This window comes from Lolium rigidum, chromosome 7 (assembly GCF_022539505.1).
Source record: "Lolium rigidum isolate FL_2022 chromosome 7, APGP_CSIRO_Lrig_0.1, whole genome shotgun sequence".
Lineage (NCBI taxonomy): Eukaryota > Viridiplantae > Streptophyta > Magnoliopsida > Poales > Poaceae > Lolium > Lolium rigidum.
Window position 1 is genome coordinate 47,258,583 of NC_061514.1, and position 21,003 is coordinate 47,279,585.

The 21,003-nt window shown below is 43.9% G+C and overlaps 1 protein-coding gene across 1 annotated transcript; it reads right to left on the bottom strand.

The window, feature by feature from the left end:
• Positions 1–1,155: 1,155 nt before the first annotated feature.
• Positions 1,156–3,349, bottom strand: LOC124677371 (uncharacterized membrane protein At4g09580-like). The gene is made up of 4 exons (XM_047213362.1): positions 3,189–3,349; positions 1,747–2,017; positions 1,434–1,604; positions 1,156–1,328 (listed from the first exon to the last, which is right to left on the bottom strand). Exons 1-4 carry the CDS (start codon positions 3,347–3,349, stop codon positions 1,167–1,169), a joined length of 765 nt encoding a protein of 254 aa, XP_047069318.1. The 3' UTR covers positions 1,156–1,166.
• Between the last annotated feature and the right edge of the window lie 17,654 nt (positions 3,350–21,003).

Here is a 21,003-nt window from a genome sequence, read left to right on the forward strand (position 1 = left end):
CTACACTACCATTTTACTGCCCCTCTTAGAGTGACCTGACCTACTACTGAAAACCATAATTTCGCTCCAATCTAGGCCTGAGTTCCACAGCAAAGCTACACGCGCCCGGATTGTTCTTCTTTTCTCACAGCGGGGCCGACTACTTCCCAAATCCACGAAAGCAGCACATGCGGCGGAGCGAACAGAGCGATTCATAGACAGAGGAACACAAACAGCATAAGGGAAGTTGGACTCACTAGTTGTAGGCTCGCCGCCGGCGAGGATGCGGCGGCGCGACGGAGAAGACCCAGCATGTGCTCCGCTCTCTGGCTTGGCGGCTGCTTGTGGCGCGCCGCGTGCTACTCCGGAGTAGACGGCCGGATGGTGGTCACTAAGTGGGCCATGGTTAATTCGAGCCCATGCTGCGCAATGTGGCCGCCCCGTTACTTCAAGTATTTTTGGGGGCTTTACTACCACAATTTGGCCCATCTAATTATCTGCCCAGTTCCCCAAAGGCCCAAACAATTCACCTGAAGCACAGCTGCCCAAGTTCAACAACCATAAAGAAATCCATCAAGTTCGTATCATATATCATCTCAAAGGAAAAGAAAGATCATCATGATGTTTCCCTGAAAAATATCATGATCATTATAGTTATTAAAAAAGATCATCAGCATGATCATTATGATCACAGTTGAGAGACTGGCAGGCATATTGCACAAGAGAAGATGAAAATCTTCAGATACTGTACACAGAAGAACGTGACGACATAGGGAAGGACAAATTGTCATTGAACCACTGAGTATGGGTTTGAATGAATCTGGTCAATATATATACAAGGATTAGACTAGCTGCCTGTTCCATCTAAACATCATTACAGGCATACAGCCCACACGCTACTTGTCTACACATCCCAAGCAGCTTTGCCTGATGGATGGGCATTGTGCTTCCCAGATTCATTCATAACAATATGAGTAGACCATTAATGAAATAATGTTCTTATGGCAACACAGATCTCCAGTAAGCCGGCGATGGACAAACTTGGGGTCCAATGTCCAGTCATGCTGCTGTGTAGTCCGGCGAACACGCAAACCATGTGTCATCATATGGCCTGTAGGCCCAGATTCAATGAAGCCGCCGCATGCTGTGTCTTGGTATGTACAAGTGACTAGGTGAGGCTTTGGTGATCATGAAGTGGCTACTGCGATTTCCGGTGTTTTTTCTTGCGCCTCGTCCTTGCCCAACAGTGCTGGTGTGACCGAGACGATCCCGATCAAGAACAGCAGCGCTACTGACTGGGTGTCGTAGAGGTCACTGAGCGATGTTAATTCTCCTAGAGCAATCCCAGCCTGGATGCAAGAAATGAGTCAGGCAGTGGGATTCAAGTTAGCACAAACAACGTACACTCAAGGGCAGTAGATTATCAGGCATCATATGTGAAGCTAAAAACTTACCCTCACTGTCACATAGGCAGCTGGGATGAGACCAATTAGAGTTGCCAGTAAGAAGGTATGGTAAGGTACATCAACAATGGGCGAAGCTAAGTTGATGAAGGTATTTGGCAATGTCGGAGTGACCCTCAGGAAAAGCATGTAATTCAACAGTTTTTGTCTTCTTCTCGCAACCTGAAAATAAAGACAAATCACAAATTTTTAGTTATAAGGATTCAAACTATTTTTTAAGCATCCCCACAAGAATGTAAGATGTTATGACACTACATAGTGGTAAAATAAAACTACATTTGACTAGTATCTGTGCTGAAGTTACCTGCTTCTGGAAAAATGTGAGCTTGTCTGGCCACAGAGAGAACACGAGTGGCTTTCCAATCATCTTTGACAGGAAATAGCATGAAGAAGCACCAGCAGAGGCCGCAAAGACGACCAGAGCCACGCCCCGGAGTTGCCCGAATAGAGCACCAGCAAGCAGTGACATAAATATCGTCCCTGGGATCATGAAGGTCTGCATGAAGATGTACACAGCGCAGTAACCTATCAACACCTGCACGGTGTAGTCACTGGTATAGTTCTCAAGATGGCCACTGCAAAGGACACCACTTGATGGTTAGAAACTGAGAAACATTTCCATTGTCAGCACTCAGCACTAAGCACAGGCAACTAGACACTCACAGTACACACAACTGAGCATGCTTTTTTGGCTTAAGAAAATAATCTATCATAGCAGTGGAATCATAACGCAATGTGCATTGCCTAACCGTAGCGAGCAGACAGCTCACATGCCTAGAGGCTAGAACAGATAGAGGTTACATGTGTGATTTACCAATACTAAACAGAAGGCACATGAAACATGCCATGACCAAGTACAATGCATCTGTCAACAATAGCTGGCGAGAAAGTGACATGGTGATTAGAGAAAAATAAATAAAGTGACTATTGCTTACTGCATCAACAACAAACAGTGCTAGATTTGTTTAATCAAGTTACTGCAAGAAACTATGTAGTAGTAATTCGGTATTGGAAAGGCAGATATTAATTCCAGCTCTATATATCTAGTTAGACCAACAAGATACCAAATTGTTCCAAGGTCAAGGAGTAGCAACTAAGCATTAATCGGAGTATGTGATACTACACGTTACTATACCAAGGCCATATTGTTCCCAAATTTGAAGGTCAGTTTTGTATTAAACAAGTCGGCACTTATAGCTCCCGGAGTTAATCAAAGATGCAGCGTGAATCGAATATTTTCGCCAGATCCATGCTCTCTTTCCCGGATAGAGACAAAGAACTTCACCAAACCAAAGTGCGAGGTCGTTACCAAATCAAGAGAAAACAAACAAAGCGCCGATTTTTCTCTACAAACTACCATCATCAATCGACTGTTACATTCACAAGGTTTCGATCCGCGATTTGCATTGAAACCCCGCCGGCCTAAAGCAATCGAAATCTTCTAATAGGCGAAACGCAATGGCGCAAGAAATCTGTAGTAAAACTAATCGCTCCCCGGCAGGCAGATCCACCTAATCCGATGCGCTTGAATGAATGAAGGCAAATCGAATCGCGTCTCGCTTCAGATTGAAAAAAGGGAGATGGGTGGGGGCAACAACAACATGCGCAGGCCAAGAAACCGACGCAAATGAGGAAACTTTGGTCACGCGATTGCCCAGGAAACACGGAAGCTCTGACGGGACGCAACCGAAGGAAGGACGCACCAACCGAAACAAGAAGGTGGGGGAGGGGAGGCGTGGGAATTACGTGAGGATTTGGAGCTCCTGGAGGTTGTGGGGCAACTTGAGGAAGCTGTAGTCGGAGTCCGGCATGGAGAGGTAGACCCCGACGAGCCCCGCGGCGAAGACGGCGGCGACCCCGGCGCCGAGCGCGGCCTCCCAGACCGGGAACCTGTCATCCCTCCCCATCCCCTCCTCCTCCTCCTCCTCTTCCTCCTCCCCTGCGAAGAATCCGGGGCGCCGGCGAGGAGCGGAAGAAGAAATTCCGGGAGGGGGTTGGGAGAGCTTTCTTTGGCTCTTCTTGCCCTCTCTTCCTCTCCGGCCCGGTTTGCCGTTCTTGCCCAAGTTTATATCGGAGAAGGTGAGAGAAGGGAGAAGGATTGGAATATTCTGTCTCCTGTTTTTGGCCCGTTTTCCATAATTTTCTGTTGGTGACTGTGCAGATAAACATGCTTTTTTGGTCAGGTTTCGTTTGGTCTGCGGCGTTTTGGCAAGTGCAAATTTAGGCCTGTCTGAAATTGTTCGTTTGCAGACAGAGCCTCGTGTTTTTGCCAAAGCAATAGGTATGAGTTTTTTTGCTTGCGAAATTGGTGAACGTGGTGACTGTTTCCCCTTTCCACCTTAGGTTATCTTGAAGCATTGTCTTGGAACGGAGCTCTCCACTCCACCTCAGCCTGATTTTTGTTCAACATACCTTAGCTTTCCCTATTTTTTTCTACAGTGATGGCCCAAATCGGATCCAGATATACTTGATGTGACGTGTAATCTACAATAATCTGAGAAGCAAGCAAACACGTTGGTCTCACTTTCATACTTTCTTTCTTGCTTCCTCTTGACTGCCAACAAAATTTGAACTAGTACTGCTAGTTTCACCGCAAGTTCACATGTCTTTGTCATCAATTTATTTCTTCAATTTTATAAAATGTCAACAGGAACATATGGAAACCCTTCGCGATTTTCGGCACGGAAGAAATCGAGCCCGTGTTTTCCTTTCCGGCCCGGCTTTGTCTAGATGGTGTATCGAAAAGAGAGACATTTTTCTGGTTGTTTGGTCTAAGAGGAAATGATGCGAAGCTATGGAATCTATTGCCATCGTGGGACATTTTATGATGAAGTCAGTCACGGAGAATGGCATGGAAGCCAAGATCTAAAGCCTAGTAATGATCGTCCGAGTCTTGGTGGCGATGAGAATTTGGTTTGGTTATTGATGACTTGAGCAGCGGTATCAACAAGTGGGATCGACAAGTAGAAGTTTAGAGTCTAAACTTTCAGAGTGAAAATCTTATGTGTGGCCTTAATTAGTTGTTTCTAACAATGTCTTTGTTGGAGACATTTTTTCTGAACACATACTTTTTTTTAACACAGATTTTTCTCTCGGGTAAAAACCTACTACCATAATCTATGATTGGAGCCTTTATCGAAAAAATAAAATTAATCGTTCACTTAAAGTATGTGTAGAGCGGAACCAAAAGGGTGGGGTGTTTTGTCTTGGGTAGGCGCCTCGGATTTGGTCAGGTGCCTGGGGCCGAGAGAGGTCGGCCATGATGCAACTTGTAAATGTTGTGGTGCACGGGCACGGCCACCCATGGTTTCTGATGTGAGATTTTGCTCGCCACCGGCGACCGCAGCGACGAGACCGGTGAGCGAGCGTGGGAGCTCTCACGCACGCACGCTCGTCGCATGACTTCTCGTGACGCTCACGCCTAACTAATTGCAGAGTTAGTTGAGGCAGCTGCTGTGTTGTGCTCTATCTATAATGGCTCTTGTACTTCCCGCCGACAACAGAACTTGTACCTGGAGTACGATGCATCCGCGGGCATGTACTCTGTGCTCACGTCTCGTGCATCTGAGCGAGAGATAGAGGAGTGCGTGACTTCTCATGACGCTTAGGGCATCTTCAACAGGACGACGTAAAGGGTGTGCGTCCGTTTGCGTTCGCGCGGACCGGGAATGCGTCTGCACCCTGCTCCAGCGGGGCGATGCATCGTGTTTGGGGCATCCGCAGTGACGCAAACGCGGCGCAATATGCAGCACGTTTGCGTCTCCGCGAACTCTGCGCGGTCGCGCCTAGCGTTCACTCGCTTCCCCCACGGGCCCACCAGGCAGCGACGATCGGCCTCGAATTAAAGCACAGCAAGCGTCAATGTCAACCACCGGAGTGGCAACCACGCCGATCAACCCGCCAACCGCCGGAATGGAGCGCCGAATCGCCGCGGAGGAGCAACCGCAGGTCGTTTTACGCGCCGCCATTAATCCCCGTACAATATAACCCTTGCTGTTGTGGGTATACTTTATGGGTATATCAATGGCATGGCCTAGATCCGGCAAGCCCGGATGGCCCATAGTTGGTGGTGAGGCATGTGGCCCATCGGGCGGCCCAGTTGCTGTAGATCCTGAAGGATGAAGTCCAGCCCAGGAACAGGAAGCCGGATCTCAACCGACCTACGAAGGAGGCCGGATCCGTGACAGCCCATGAAATATCCGGATCCAACACGTATCTAGAGGAAGGCGGATCCTTGACGTACACGGCAAGACATTGTACCGTAGTTAGGCAACTTGTATTTCGGCTAGGACTCTCCATGTAAACCCTAGATCTGTGCGCTGATGTCTACGTTCCCCCTCCTTTCCTGTAGATAGTGTTGGGCCTCCAAGAGCAGAGGTTTGTAGAACAGCAGCAAGTTTCCCTTAAGTGGATACCCAAGGTTTATCGAACTCAGGGAGGAAGAGGTCAAAGATATCCCTCTCATGCAACCCTGCAACCACAAAGCAAGAAGTCTCTTGTGTCCCCAACACACCAAATAGGTGCACTAGTTCGGAGAAGAGATAGTGAAATACAGGTGGTATAAATAAGTATGAGCAGTAGCAACGGTGCCGGAAAAGTGCTTGGCGTGTAGTTGATGGTGGTGGTATTGCAGCGAGTAGTAACGCAGAAAACGAGTAAACAAGCGAGTAGTAACTCAGCAGTATTTAGGAACAAGGCCTAGGGATTACACTTTCACTAGTGGACACTCTCAACATTGATCACATAACAGAATAGATAAATGCATACTCTACACTTTTGTTGGATGATGAACACATTGCGTAGGATTACACGAACCCTCAATGCCGGAGTTAACAAGCTCCACAATAATGCTCATGTTTAATTAACCTTTAGTGTAAGATAGATCAACGCTACTAAACCAAGTACTAGCATAGCATGCACACTGTCACCTTCATGCATATGTAGGAGGAATAGATCACATCAATATTATCATAGCAATAGTTAACTCCATAATCTACAAGAGATCATGATCATAGCATAAACCAAGTACTAACACGGTGCACACACTCGTCACCATTACACACGTGCGGGAGGAATAGAACTACTTTAATAACACATCACTAGAGTAGCACATAGATAGTAGTGATACAAACATGCTGCAATCATAAAGAGATATAAATAAGCACCTCACTATGCCATTCAATGAGTAAGTATTCCGTGAAATATGGCCTAAGAGACCCACACGGTGCACACACTTGTCACCTTTACACACGTGGGACTAGGAGTCTCCGGAGATCACATAGGTAAAACTCACTTGACTAGCATAATGACATCTAGATTACAAGCATCATCATATGAATCTCAATCATGTAGGGCAGCTCATGAGATTATTGTATTGAAACACATAGGAGAGAGATGAACCACATAGCTACCGGTACAGCCCCGAGCCTCGATGGAGAACTACTCCTCCTCATGGGAGCAGCGAGCGGTGATGAAGATGGCGGTGGAGATGGCAGCGGTATCGATGGAGAAGCCTTCCGGGGCACTTCCCCGCTCCGGCAGGGTGCCGGAACGGAGACTCCTGTCCCCGGATCTTGGCTTCGCGATGGCGGCGGCTGCGGAAGGTTTCGTGGGTTTCGTCAATCGGTATCGGGTTTTCCGATCCAGGGGGTTTTTATAGGCGAAGAGACGGCGCGAGGAAGGTCGAAGGGGGCCCACACCCTAGGGGCGCGCCCCCCCCTTGGCCGCGCCGGGTGTGGTGTGGGGCCCCCGGGGCTCCCCTCCGGTCCTTCCCGGGTGTTCCGGATGCTTCCGATGAAAATAGGAACTTGGGCGTTGATTTCGTCCGATTCCGAGAATATTTCGTTACTAGGATTTCGAAACCAAAAACAGCAGAAAACGAGAACCGGCACTTCGGCATCTTGTTAATAGGTTAGTTCCAGAAAATGCACGAATATGACATAAAGTGTGCATAAAACATGTAGATAACATCAATAATGTGGCATGGAACACAAGAAATTATCGATACGTTGGAGACGTATCAGCATCCCCAAGCTTAGTTCTGCTCGTCCCGAGCAGGTAAAACGATAACAAAGATAATTTCTGGAGTGACATGCCATCATAAACTTGATCATACTATTTGTAAAGCACATGTAGTGAATGCAGCGATCAAAACAATGGTAATGACATGAGTAAACAACTGAATCATATAGCAAAGACTTTTCATGAATAGCACTTCAAGACAAGCATCAATAAGTCTTGCATAAGAGTTAACTCATAAAGCAATAATTCAAAGTAAAAGCATTGAAGCAACACAAAAGAAGATTAAGTTTCAGCGGTTGCTTTCAACTTGTAACATGTATATCTCATGGATAATTGTCAATGCAAAGCAATATAACAAATGCAATATGCAAATATGTAAGAATCAATGCACAGTTCACACAAGTGTTTGCTTCTTGAGGTGGAGAGAAATAGGTGAACTGACTCAACAATAAAAGTAAAAGAATGGTCCTTCAAAGAGGAAAGCATCGATTGCTATATTTGTGCTAGAGCTTTGATTTTGAAAACATAAAGAGAGCATAAAAGTAAAGTTTTGAGAGGTGTATGTTGTTGTCAACGAATGGTAGCGGGTACTCTAACCCCTTGCCGGACAAACCTTCAAAGAGCGGCTCCCATTTTATTTTATTTTTGGATGGCACTCCTTCCAACCTTTCTTTCACAAACCATGGCTAACCGAATCCTCGGGTGCCTGCCAACAATCTCATACCATGAAGGAGTACCTTTTTATTTTAGTTTTATTATGATGACACTCCTCCCAACCTTTGCTTACACAAGCCATGGCTAACCGAATCCTTCGGGTGCCGTCCAACAATCACATACCATGGAGGAGTGTCTATTTTTAGCTTGTTAATTTGGGACTGGGAATCCCATTGCCAGCTCTTTTTGCAAAATTATTGGATAAGCGGATGAAGCCACTAGTCCATTGGTGAAAGTTGCCCAACAAGATTGAAAGATAAACACCACATACTTCCTCATGAGCTATAAAACATTGACACAAATAAGAGGTAATAAATTTTGAATTGTTTAAAGGTAGCACTCAAGCAATTTACTTTGGAATGGCGGAGAAATACCATGTAGTAGGTAGGTATGGTGGACACAAATGGCATAGTGTTGGCTCAAGTATTTGGATGCATGAGAAGTATTCCCTCTCGATACAAGGTTTAGGCTAGCAAGGTTGTTTGAGGCAAACACAAGGATGAACTAGTACAGCAAAACTCACATAAAAGACATATTACAAGTATTATAAGACTATACATCGTCTTCCTTGTTGTTCAAACACCTTACTAGAAATTATCTAGACCTTAGAGAGACCAATTATGCAAACCAAATTTTAGCATGCTCTATGTATTCTTCACTAATAGGTGCAAAGTATATGATGCAAGAGCTTAAACATGAGCACAACAATTGCCAAGTATCACATTACCCAAGACATTATAGCAATTACTACATGTATCATTTTCCAATTCCAACCATATAACAATTTAACGAAGAGGAAACTTCGCCATGAATATTATGAGCTAAGAACACATGTGTTCATATGAACCAGCGGAGCGTGTCTCTCTCCCACACAAGCATGATGTAATCCAATTTATTCAAACACAAACAAAAATAGAAACAAACAAACAGACGCTCCAAGTAAAGTACATAAGATGTGGCCGAATAAAAATATAGTTTCAAGAGAAGGAACCTGATAATTTATCGATGAAGAAGGGGATGCCTTGGGCATCCCCAAGCTTAGACGCTTGAGTCTTCTTGATATATGCAGGGGTGAACCACCGGGTGCATCCCCAAGCTTAGAGCTTTCACTCTCCTTGATCATAGTATATCATCCTCCTCTCTTGACCCTTGAAAACTTCCTCCACACCAAACTCGAAACAACTCATTAGAGGGTTAGTGGACAATAAAAATTCACATGTTCAGAGGTGACACAATCATTATTAACACTTCTGGACATTGCATAAAGCTACTGGACATTAATGGATCAAAGAAATTCATCCAACATAGCAAAAGAGGCAATGCGAAATAAAAGACAGAATCTGTCAAAACAGAACAGTCCGTAAAGATGGATTTTATTAGGCCACCAGACTTGCTCAAACGAAAATGCCCAAATTGAATGAAAGTTGCGTACATATCTGAGGATCACTCACGTAAATTGGCATAATTTTCTGAGTTACCTACAGAGAATTAGACCCAGATTCGTGACAACAAAGAAATCTGGAACTCCGCAGTAATCCAAATCTAGTACTTACTTTACCATCAAAGACTTTACTTGGCACAACAAAACACAAAACTAAGATAAGGAGAGGTTGCTACAGTAGTAAACAACTTCCAAGACACAAATATAAAACAAAGTACTGTAGCAAAATAACACATGGGTTATCTCCCAAGAAGTTCTTTCTTTATAGCCATTAAGATGGGCTCAAGCAGTTTTAATAACCCATTCGCGGGAAATAGTATTTGAAGCAAGAGAGAGCTTCAAGAGGCAAATTCAAAACAAATTTAAGTCTAACATGCTTCCTATGAAGAGGAATCTTGTACACAAATGAATTCATGAAGAACAAAGTGACAAGCATAAGAGGATAAAACACGAGTAACTTCAAGATTCTCAACATAAATAGGGGAAACTTAATATTATTAAGATGCATACGACCATATTTCCCTCTCTCATAATAACTTTCAGTAGCATCATTGATGAAATCCACAATATACCCATCACTTAAAACATTCTTATCATGGTTCATATGCATAGAAGTATCATTAAATTTGGCGTAAGAAGAGTTATTCTCATTAATAGTAATTGGAGCAAGATTATTATCAAGAATTTGAACATGGTAAACAAGTTGTCTATTAAGGGAATTGTTTTTAGTAACCCAATCATGACTATGACAAGTTTCATAAGGATAGTTAGAACCTATATCATAGCATTCTTTATAATAATCATTAGGGATCGGAGGCACATTGTCATCATTTTCGAATTAATTTCCCGGAGATTTGCAATATCAAAAGTAGTGTGCTCATTCAAATCATGATTGCTAATGTATGTAAAGGGCATAGGAAGATCATCATATTCAGATTCATTATCACAATAATCATTAGGAGCAACATACTTACGGTTACCTATTGTTATCTCATATACGCGGGGATATGATGTTACCTCTTTCTTTTTATTCTCCTTCTTCTTCTTCTTCTCTTCCTTCTCCTCGTTCCCTTCTTCAGGAGGGAGAGGCTTGAAGGGTGGCTTGTCCGCATAACCTGATTTACTTTCAGAAACAATAGAAGAAACTTGGGAGGATCCCTCCTTTTCATTAATTAGTTGAAAACACACAGCGGTCCTATCATATTTTGGCAAGGTGTCATCTTCTAAAATATTTTGTATGTAAGTATTTGTATGGCCATTATCAATGCAATAAGAAAAACACCCATGCGGGACATCATCAATATCAAGATCACTCATATGTAACAAAGAGATTTTTCTCGACAGCTTCTTCACACCCCAAAAATAAAGTAAGTTCATCATGCTGATTAGGAGTAATTTCATCATCACAATACAAATTTGCAGCACTCATTGGGTTCAAAATATCACCGGAGGAACATTGAAAATTAAAATGACCCACTTCATGGCAAACTTCACAAATAAAAGGATAGAGGGCACAAACATTTTTACCAAGATCATCTAGAGCCCTAAACCACTTTCTAGTTTTTTCATTAGCATGATGGATGCAATATTCATCTTTGATTTGATTAATTCCACAAGGTCTATGTATTCCACAAAAATTAACATGCTTATAGGAAATAGCATTCTTAGGAGTTTGAGCATGCTTATTGCAATAATTAACAACAATTTCATTCTTCATGCAAGCCTCTTTAAAAGGTTCATGATACTTATCAAAATTATTTTTAGGCAATTCGAAATGAGAAGCAAAGGCTTTATAAAGATTTGCAGTAACTTGAGAGTCAAGACCATAAGTGGCACTCATATTTCGAAATTTATCGGTATCCATAAAAGCTTCAATGCATTCATAATCATAATTTATACCCGACTCTTTACCTTCATTGTTCTCCCATCCTTCAGCGTTGTCCTCAATCCGATCAAGGAGATCCCACCTAGCTTCAACCTCCTTGCTTGTGAAAGATCCCTCCGAACACGCGTCCGGATAGTCCTTGTGTTGTCCTGAAAGCCTCGCATAAAAATTGTTAACAATAACATTACGGGGGAGCTCATGAATGGGACATTTGAGCATTAGTGATTTCAATCTCCCCCACGCTTGAGAAATATTCTCTCCATCACGAGGATAAAAGTTATAAATATAATTCCTATCAATATGCACTTCATGCGGAGGATAAAATTTAGAATAAAAGAGAGATGCAATTTCCTCCCAACCAAGAGAATGCCTATTCTCCAACAATTTATACCAATGCGCCGCTTTACCGGACAACGAAACAGAGAATAGCTTCTTCCTCACTTCATCCATAGAGATACCTGCACACTTGAATAACCCACATAATTCGTGCAAAAACAAGTAAATGATCTCTAGGATGGACAGTCCCATCCCCTTTATAGTGGTTGTCCATAACACGTTCAATAATTTTCATGGGTATTTTATAAGGAATACTTTCAGCAGTGGATTTAAAATATCGAAGCATTATTAGAGTTATCGCATATGGGAGATAAAGCATTATCAGAACAAATTTTCTCCCCTAAAGATGGGAAGCTAAAAAGACCACAAAAACTAGCTTCCCCAAGCTTAGACTTCTTCATAGCATTAGCGGTAATTGCATTCATACTAATAACATCGCTACTAGCATGCAAATAAGGTTCCATAGGTTTTTTAATTTTCGCATCAAACAATTCTAAATCAGGAAAAAGATTAAAAAGCTCACTAAATTTTTGTTGTTTTCCATTATGCCTAACTAGTGTAAACAAGAAACAAAAAGATGCAATTGCAGGATCTAAAGGAAATAGCTTCGAGCACACGCACAACGGCGCCAGAAAAATACTTTACCTGGGACCGAAGTATGAGTGCCTTTTTACCTTTCCTCCCCGGCAACGGCGCCAGAAAAGTGCTTGATGTCTACGTTCCCCCTCCTTTCCTGTAGATAGTGTTGGGCCTCCAAGAGCAGAGGTTTGTAGAACAGCAGCAAGTTTCCCTTAAGTGGATACCCAAGGTTTATCGAACTCAGGGAGGAAGAGGTCAAAGATATCCCTCTCATGCAACCCTGCAACCACAAAGCAAGAAGTCTCTTGTGTCCCCAACACACCAAATAGGTGCACTAGTTCGGAGAAGAGATAGTGAAATACAGGTGGTATAAATAAGTATGAGCAGTAGCAACGGTGCCAGAAAAGTGCTTGGCGTGTAGTTGATGGTGGTGGTATTGCAGCAGTAGTAACGCTAATAGAAACAAGTAAACAAGCAAGTAGTAACTCAGCAGTATTTAGGAACAAGGCCTAGGGATTACACTTTCACTAGTGGACACTCTCAACATTGATCACATAACAGAATAGATAAATGCATACTCTACACTTTTGTTGGATGATGAACACATTGCGTAGGATTACACGAACCCTCAATGCCGGAGTTAACAAGATCCACAATAATGCTCATGTTTAAGTAACCTTTAGTGTAAGATAGATCAACGCTACTAAACCAAGTACTAGCATAGCATGCACACTGTCACCTTCATGCATATGTAGGAGGAATAGATCACATCAATATTATCATAGCAATAGTTAACTCCATAATCTACAAGAGATCATGATCATAGCATAAACCAAGTACTAACACGGTGCACACACTGTCACCATTACACACGTGCAGGAGGAATAGAACTACTTTAATAACACATCACTAGAGTAGCACATAGATAGTAGTGATACAAACATGCTGCAATCATAAAGAGATATAAATAAGCACCTCACTATGCCATTCAATGAGTAAGTATTCCGTGAAATATGGCCTAAGAGACCCACACGGTGCACACACTGTCACCTTTACACACGTGGGACTAGGAGTCTCCGGAGATCACATAGGTAAAACTCACTTGACTAGCATAATGACATCTAGATTACAAGCATCATCATATGAATCTCAATCATGTAGGGCAGCTCATGAGATTATTGTATTGAAACACATAGGAGAGAGATGAACCACATAGCTACCGGTACAGCCCCGAGCCTCGATGGAGAACTACTCCCTCCTCATGGGAGCAGCATCGGTGATGAAGATGGCGGTGGAGATGGCAGCGGTGTCGATGGAGAAGCCTTCCGGGGGCACTTCCCCGCTCCGGCAGGGTGCCGGAACAGAGACTCCTGTCCCCCAGATCTTGGCTTCGCGATGGCGGCGGCTCTGGAAGGTTTCTGTGGGTTTCGTCAATCGGTATCGGGTTTTCTGATCCAGGGGCTTTTTATAGGCGAAGAGACGGCGCAGGAAGGTCGAAGGGGGGCCCACACCCTAGGGGGGCGCGCCCCCCCCCCTTGGCCGCGCCGGGGTGTGGTGTGGGGCCCCCGTGGCTCCCCTCCGGTCCTTCCCGGGTGTTCCGGATGCTTCCGATGAAAATAGGAACTTGGGCGTTGATTTCGTCCGATTCCGAGAATATTTCGTTACTAGGATTTCTGAAACCAAAAACAGCAGAAAACGAGAACCGGCACTTCGGCATCTTGTTAATAGGTTAGTTCCAGAAAATGCACGAATATGACATAAAGTGTGCATAAAACATGTAGATAACATCAATAATGTGGCATGGAACACAAGAAATTATCGATACGTTGGAGACGTATCATGCGCCTTTATAAGCCGGATCCTGGGAGCCCTAGAGGCACAACCACAACTCATTGTAACAACGCGAAAGCGCCCAGATAATTCCAGACAAGCAGCAGTAGGCCCTGTCATCGTGCAGGTGTTCCGAAGCTGGGTAAATCGCGTACCACCGTCTCGTGTGCACTCCGCCCTATGGCCCCTACTTCTTCTTCCCCTCGTGAGGATCCCTCCTCCGAGGCATCGTCGATTAGGCAACGACACTTGCGCCTGCTGTAATTCACGTCGAACTGCCTGCTTCTTCTTCTTCTTCTTCTCCAACACCGGCTAGCCAGGCCCCATGAGCGACTACACCTTGCTGTCGGACTCGGAGAGCGAGGGAAAACCGCCGGGATGGCGGCATTGGTGGGAAACGCCTGCGACCCTGGCTCCACGCCGAGGGAGGTCGACGAGGACGGAGGTGCAGTTGCCAGCGATGACCAGGAGGAGGAGGAGGAGGATGGAGGCGCCGTTGGCAGCAATGGAAAGGAGGAGGAGGAGGACTCTGACGCCAAGTTCGCCCGGTTGGAGGCGCAGGAGGCGGCGAACGAGAAGGCGGCGGCAAGGAAGAAGGCCAGGGCCCGGGCAAGGGCACAGGCGCGAGCGCAGGCGGTGCGTCGGTGTCCGTTCTCCGACGACGACGACGAAGACGCCACTTCATCCGTCTGGAACTGCTCCACGGACGCGTCGTCCGCCAATTCCTCTTCCGACGAGGAGGTGACAAGCAAGAGGCGCTAGAGTGAGGACGACGATGCATGGCCTTCTAACAAGAAGGCCAAGAATTAGCTTATAGATTTTAAATTTTTAAATTTGTTCTCTAGTTTGAACTTTTTCGATTCGAGTAATCAGTACTAGTTGTTTTCGCGTTTGAACTTGCTCATTCATACAAATTGGGGAGTTCTTCAACAAAAAAGAAAAGAAGGAGCAGGGAAACAAAACAGTGGGATGTCCAAAATGCATCCGACCGCTGGGGGTGGCCCCCGACGCAAACGGACAATTCGCACCGCGCGGTCATTTTCGCGTTCGCCAGGCAACGCAAACGAACGCCCGCGAACAATTTGGGCATCTGAAATGCGTCGCACCGCTGGAGATGCCCTTAGACTGCTCATAGTGGGAGTAACATAGCTAGTAACATCACACATCTCAAGGCATTTTGGTGACAGGACATGCTAATAAATGAAGAAACTGAAAGAGATTGAGGTGAGTAGCTAGCTATGTTACTGTAACATCACACACCTCAAGACAAGATGAGTCTACAACATAATAAATAATACAATGCATGACACCGCATATAAGTTACTACCCACTATGAAGGTAGTAACCTAGACTTGTAACATGGCATATGTTACTAGTCTAAGTTACTCCCCACTATGACCAGCCTTAGGTTAGCCATAGTGCTAGTATCATGCACATTGGTCCCACAAAAATGCTGATGTGGCAGCTAATTAAAAAAGGTGAGAGAAGATTAGAGTAACATAGGTAGATACTGTATCATAACGCAAATAACGAAAAAAGTTAATGCTAAATAAATTTTGTACACAAAGTTCCATTAAGATTCTAAAAAATAATAAATATAGCATGAATATGATACTACTCCATGATACTACCCACTATATGCATGATACTACTACATGATACTTACCACTATGACCAGCCTCAACTAATTTTGAGTACTATTAACTAAGCACAAGTTCCAAAACAAAAGCTAAAAGCTAAATCGAACCCAAACTCACAATCTTCAAAATTGGTACCCTAAACTTGTCAATCCGGTCTATTTTGAACCTTAGGACCATTTCAGCTAGGATTTGATGACGCGGCAAATCAGAGTCTGAGATAGTTGGCTCGGTGGCTTGCAAACCTTGACCTAAGAAGGCGCGCACACGAATGACGACATGCATGTGCTAGCATCGCCGCTCTCAAGGCAAAATCATGACCTAGACACTTACCTTACACACATGAGCGAGTAGATCGGCGGGTTGCGGCAGCGGACCGGTGTTGTGGAGTATGGCGACCGTGCCGTCCACTCGTGTCTTCTATGGAGGCTTCCTTATGCCTATGGAGGGGGAGGTCTACTTGCCAAGGTGGAATCACTGGACATGGTGGCGATGGGGAGGATGTCATTGCCGACGATGGCATGCGATGGAGAGGGGGGGAGAAGGGGAAGGAGTGGTGGTTAGCTGCGTGATGGGAGATGGGAAGGCGTGGACGCGCAGGGCAAAGGTTGCACTCGATGCGGCTGTCCGAGAGCCCGACTGGTGGGGACATGTCCTAGCCCTGCCCTCTACCTGCTCCCCTACTGCCGTCGTGTCTCGCCGGAGCGCTCCGCCGCCACGCAACACCGCAGCTCTGTGTTTTGTTTGACCGAAAGAAACCTACAGGATTTTGGCAAACAAGAAAAAAAAACATGAGATGGGGGTCCCATGAGAGAAGCCCATGCAATCCCGGCCGTCATACTCGCTTTCCTGGTACACCAAAGCGTCCATGATTCAAAATAGACCGGGACTAGTAAGTTTAGAGTTCCAATTTCAAGTTGTGATTTGTTTTAGATTATTTTTTACATTAACTATTGCCGGCACAGCAGAATGGCTGGTGGGATCCCATCATGTGGTCTTGTGCGTACCTCTGACCCTGACCGTGGCTGGATCTTTTTCAACCACTTTCTCCCCCTGGCAGTTGCTCGATCGATCTGAGAACTGTCGCTCACCCAAAATCAAGATCACATCACATGAAGGCATAGTAGTGTTTGTTCCTCTACCGTTTATATCGTTTGGGTCGTCGTATCGCACCGGCCTCCCCATGTGTGGTCTGTTGGTTTGATGCTGCAGGTACCCACCACCGTCTCGCACTCATCACGCACTCCTCCGCTAACCGCTAACTGCAACTGACATTTTCCGGTTAGTATAGTGCTGCAACGGACAGAGCTCCACTGGGCATGTGCGGCACGATCGGAATGGCTAGATCGGGATTCCGAAAGATCAATGCCCAAATGTGGTGCACTTGCGGCTAGCTCAATCAACCACAACGAACTGCAAAAATTAACAGAAACGTTCCATGGGAATCCTATGATAGGATCCGTTTTGGTGCAGATGTGGTCGATGGAACGAACCCCTGTGATGCTCGCAGTACGGATCTACGAGGTTGAAGCCTTGAAGAAACATGAGCCAGCTTTCCATGCAATAGATATCAATAGTACCTCACGGGAATTTCCTTATAACCGTTTCAAAAAAAATCAATTTAAAAAAGAATTTCTTTTAGAGGATTATTACTTAATGTGAGTTGATCAAGCATTGAACACGATTTGAATTTTGAAATCCTTGAATCAGTGGGGAGCCTTGTCCTACGCCTACCCGCTTGTCTCCGTTCGGATCAATTTTCTCTCCATGAACAAAAGGCTTTCTCCTGTAAAACTTTGTTTTCCTTTTGAAACGGAAGATCCTTACAAAAAAATTTGTAGATGTATGACATGGTCACTCTTTTAAAAGCTAGTGTAAACATGGGCCAACTAGGCTATTGATGCAATAGATATCTATAGTACTTCATGAGAGTTTCTTTTAGAGGATTACTATTTAAATGAGAGTTGATACCTATCAAATACTCCCTCATATCCATAATAATTGTCATAGAGTTTGGTTTAAATCTCAGTTAAACTAAAACCCTACACTTATTATGGATCGGACGGAGTACCATTGATTGCGATTTGAATTTTGGAATCCTTGAATCAGTGGGGAGCCTTGTCCTACGCCAGCGGATAAATGCTTTTCTTCGTTCATGTGCATTTTCTCTGCATGAACAAAAGGCTTTCTCCTGGAAAACTTTGTTTTCCTTTTGAAACAGAAAATCCGTACAAAAGAGTGTAGATGTATGAGTGGTCACTCTTGTAAAAGCTAGTGCACACATGGGCCAACTAGGCTATTCATGCACTAGCTATCTATAGTACTTGATGAGAGTTTCTTTTAGAGGATTACTATTTAAATGAGAGTTGATAGCTATCAAATACTCCCTCCTATCCATAATAATTGACAGAGAGTTTAGTTTATATTTTAGTTAAATTAAACTAAAACCCGACACTCAAATTGGATTGGGGGGGGGGGTACTATTGATTGCGTTTTGAATTTTGAAATCTTTGAATCAGTGGGGAGCCTTGTCCTACGTCAACGGCTAAATGCTTGTCTCCATCCGTGTGCATTTTGTGTCCATGAACACAAGGCTTACCGCGAATAATCCTCGGAAAACTTTATTTTTGTTTTGAAGCACAAAACCCTTACAAACGGTTGTACATGCAGATGCCCACTCTTGTAAAAGCTAGTGCAAACGTAAATAGAAATACATAGAGAAATACTCCCTTCATTTTTATCTACCTCACTTTCTAGGTTTAGTTAAAGTTAGACTTTGTAAAGTTTGACCAAATATCTGGAAAAATATCAGCACCTACAATATAAAATATGTGGTATGAGAATCATCATAAATTATATTTTCATATTATATGCATTTGGTATTATGGATGCTGATATTTAAAAAATATTATTGGTTAAACTTTATAAAGTTTGACTTTAATTAAACATAGATGGAAGATAAATAAAAACCGAGGAAGATAAATAAAGTTTGACTTTAACTTCCTCCGTTCTAATTTAGTCTACATTTTAGAATAAAATTGGATAAACTAGTATTGTATTTATTTGTACTACTTCAACCAATCCATGCTACTATAATGAAAGTGATGACATTCAATAAAAAAAAAGATTGGTTCGTCTTCTATATCGTTGTTGATTATAAAGCCAGTAAAAGATAGTGTAATTTAGAACATATTTTAAACCTAAGATCAAGAGTATTTCATAAGAAAGGAGGTACACAGTGGATATGGTGTTTTGGCTCATAGGTCTAGACGCACCTATTATAAAAAATGCATTTTAAATTCATTTCAAAATGTCTAAAAATTTAGAAAAAAATATCTTGAGTGTGCAACCTGACTGTTGAGATATATATCCTTGTATATCCGGATGTGTATCTTCTGTAGCTATGTATAGCGATACATATCTTTGTATTTATTATTGGGTCCACCTCCTTCCTTGTATAGTCGAGGACGTGGCCTATATATGTAACGCCATATGCACCCAATCAATACATTGTGAGTTGCATCCCTTTCTACACTGATATTATATGTTAGCTCACAATATTTTGGCAGGAAAAAACATTTTGTGTGCACTATGTAAAAAAGACAAACAAATGTCTCGTGAAAAGCTATTTTGGAACATCAAAAATTGTCTTTTTTTACACTAGTCACAAAAATTAAAATTTTTACGTGAAACTTCATGTGCGATCATAGAATGTTTGGTGTACTCTCCGATATTTTTTTCAGAATTTTTAAACATTATGAAGTATGAGTTTGAATAATGGGTGCATCTAGACCTACGAGCCAAAGTAGATTCCCCGTAAGGGTAGAGAAACAAGATTTCCCCGTAAGGGTAGAGAAACAAATCGTGATTAACTTTTGGTTAGTCCATGTTGGGGTTAAACTAGAGAGCACCCCACTACGGAGCACATGGTAGTTCCGGTCAAGATCACCACTACGGTCAGACTAAACTCACGCGCTTCGCTTTTAACAGATCGAGATGTTTGTTTACCTCTTCCGATGAGATAACCAATACACAATGACAATGGACGAGCTGAATCGTCGGCATCGCATAGGCATAGAGGGTTTGTACAGGTAGCCACGTTTGTCTTTTGTGAGGTGCAGCGCGCTGGCCTTTGCGCGTCCAACAAATGAAGAAACGTGAAACCCGTTGCGTACAAGCGTTAGTCGAAGGGGTCGGTGAGACATGGCCACGTCAGTTTCGTCCAGCTACAAGGAAATCCGAGAGCTGTCACTGTTACCTTCAACTTTCTGAGAAAAATTCGTCAATTTTAGGATGGCTATTTTATTTTAGCACTAGCATAAATTAGTGTACTCCCACCGCCCCATAAAAGAATGCTCACTTTTATTTAGATATTTTTTAAAAGGATATGTCATGGAAAGACGTATCGGAACCAAGAAGAAGGCCAAAGGCCTGAGTTACAACGCGCTCGGGGCACAGACGCCCGCGCAACGCAACCCCACTGCCCAAAGGGTAGCACACACCAAACCGGACTACTCGCGGCATCTCCACTTATCTACTGGCGCAAGAGATCCTCTGAAGATCCCAGCGACTCTCCACATCTCCGCCTCATTGGCGATCGATGAGAGCACCGTGGCCTTGGAAGGTGTGATCCTTTCGAACACAATGTCGTTGCGATGTCGCCAAAGACACCAGCAAACGAGGGCTTGTTGGGGGGATGACCCCCGGTATGCCAAAGGCATGCCAAACCGGATGGTTTGAGCCATCAAGATACCGGTTTAATGTTTATGCCGGAGCGCGAAGTTAAGCGTTTGGCTAGGTAAAGCTATACCGGTATCCCCAAGAGGGGTATACCGGAACAAGCTAAGAAGACACCGGGTTACCGGTAAGAGGTGCACTGTAGCACGTCGGCAAGACTGGTCAAAGATTCTTTCCAGAGCTAGAGGACAAGGATGAGCTAAGCAAAGTAGCTTTAAACGAAGCCCTGGCGCCAAAGAGGAAGGTGACGCCAAAAGCAACCGGGGGACGTCAGCCTCCCTGATTAAAGAAGATATCGGCGTCACCTATGATTAAAGTAACTTTGTAAAGTAGTTTGTCTGTTGAAAGATGCCATTAGGGTTTCCTAGGGTTTCTTCCCCT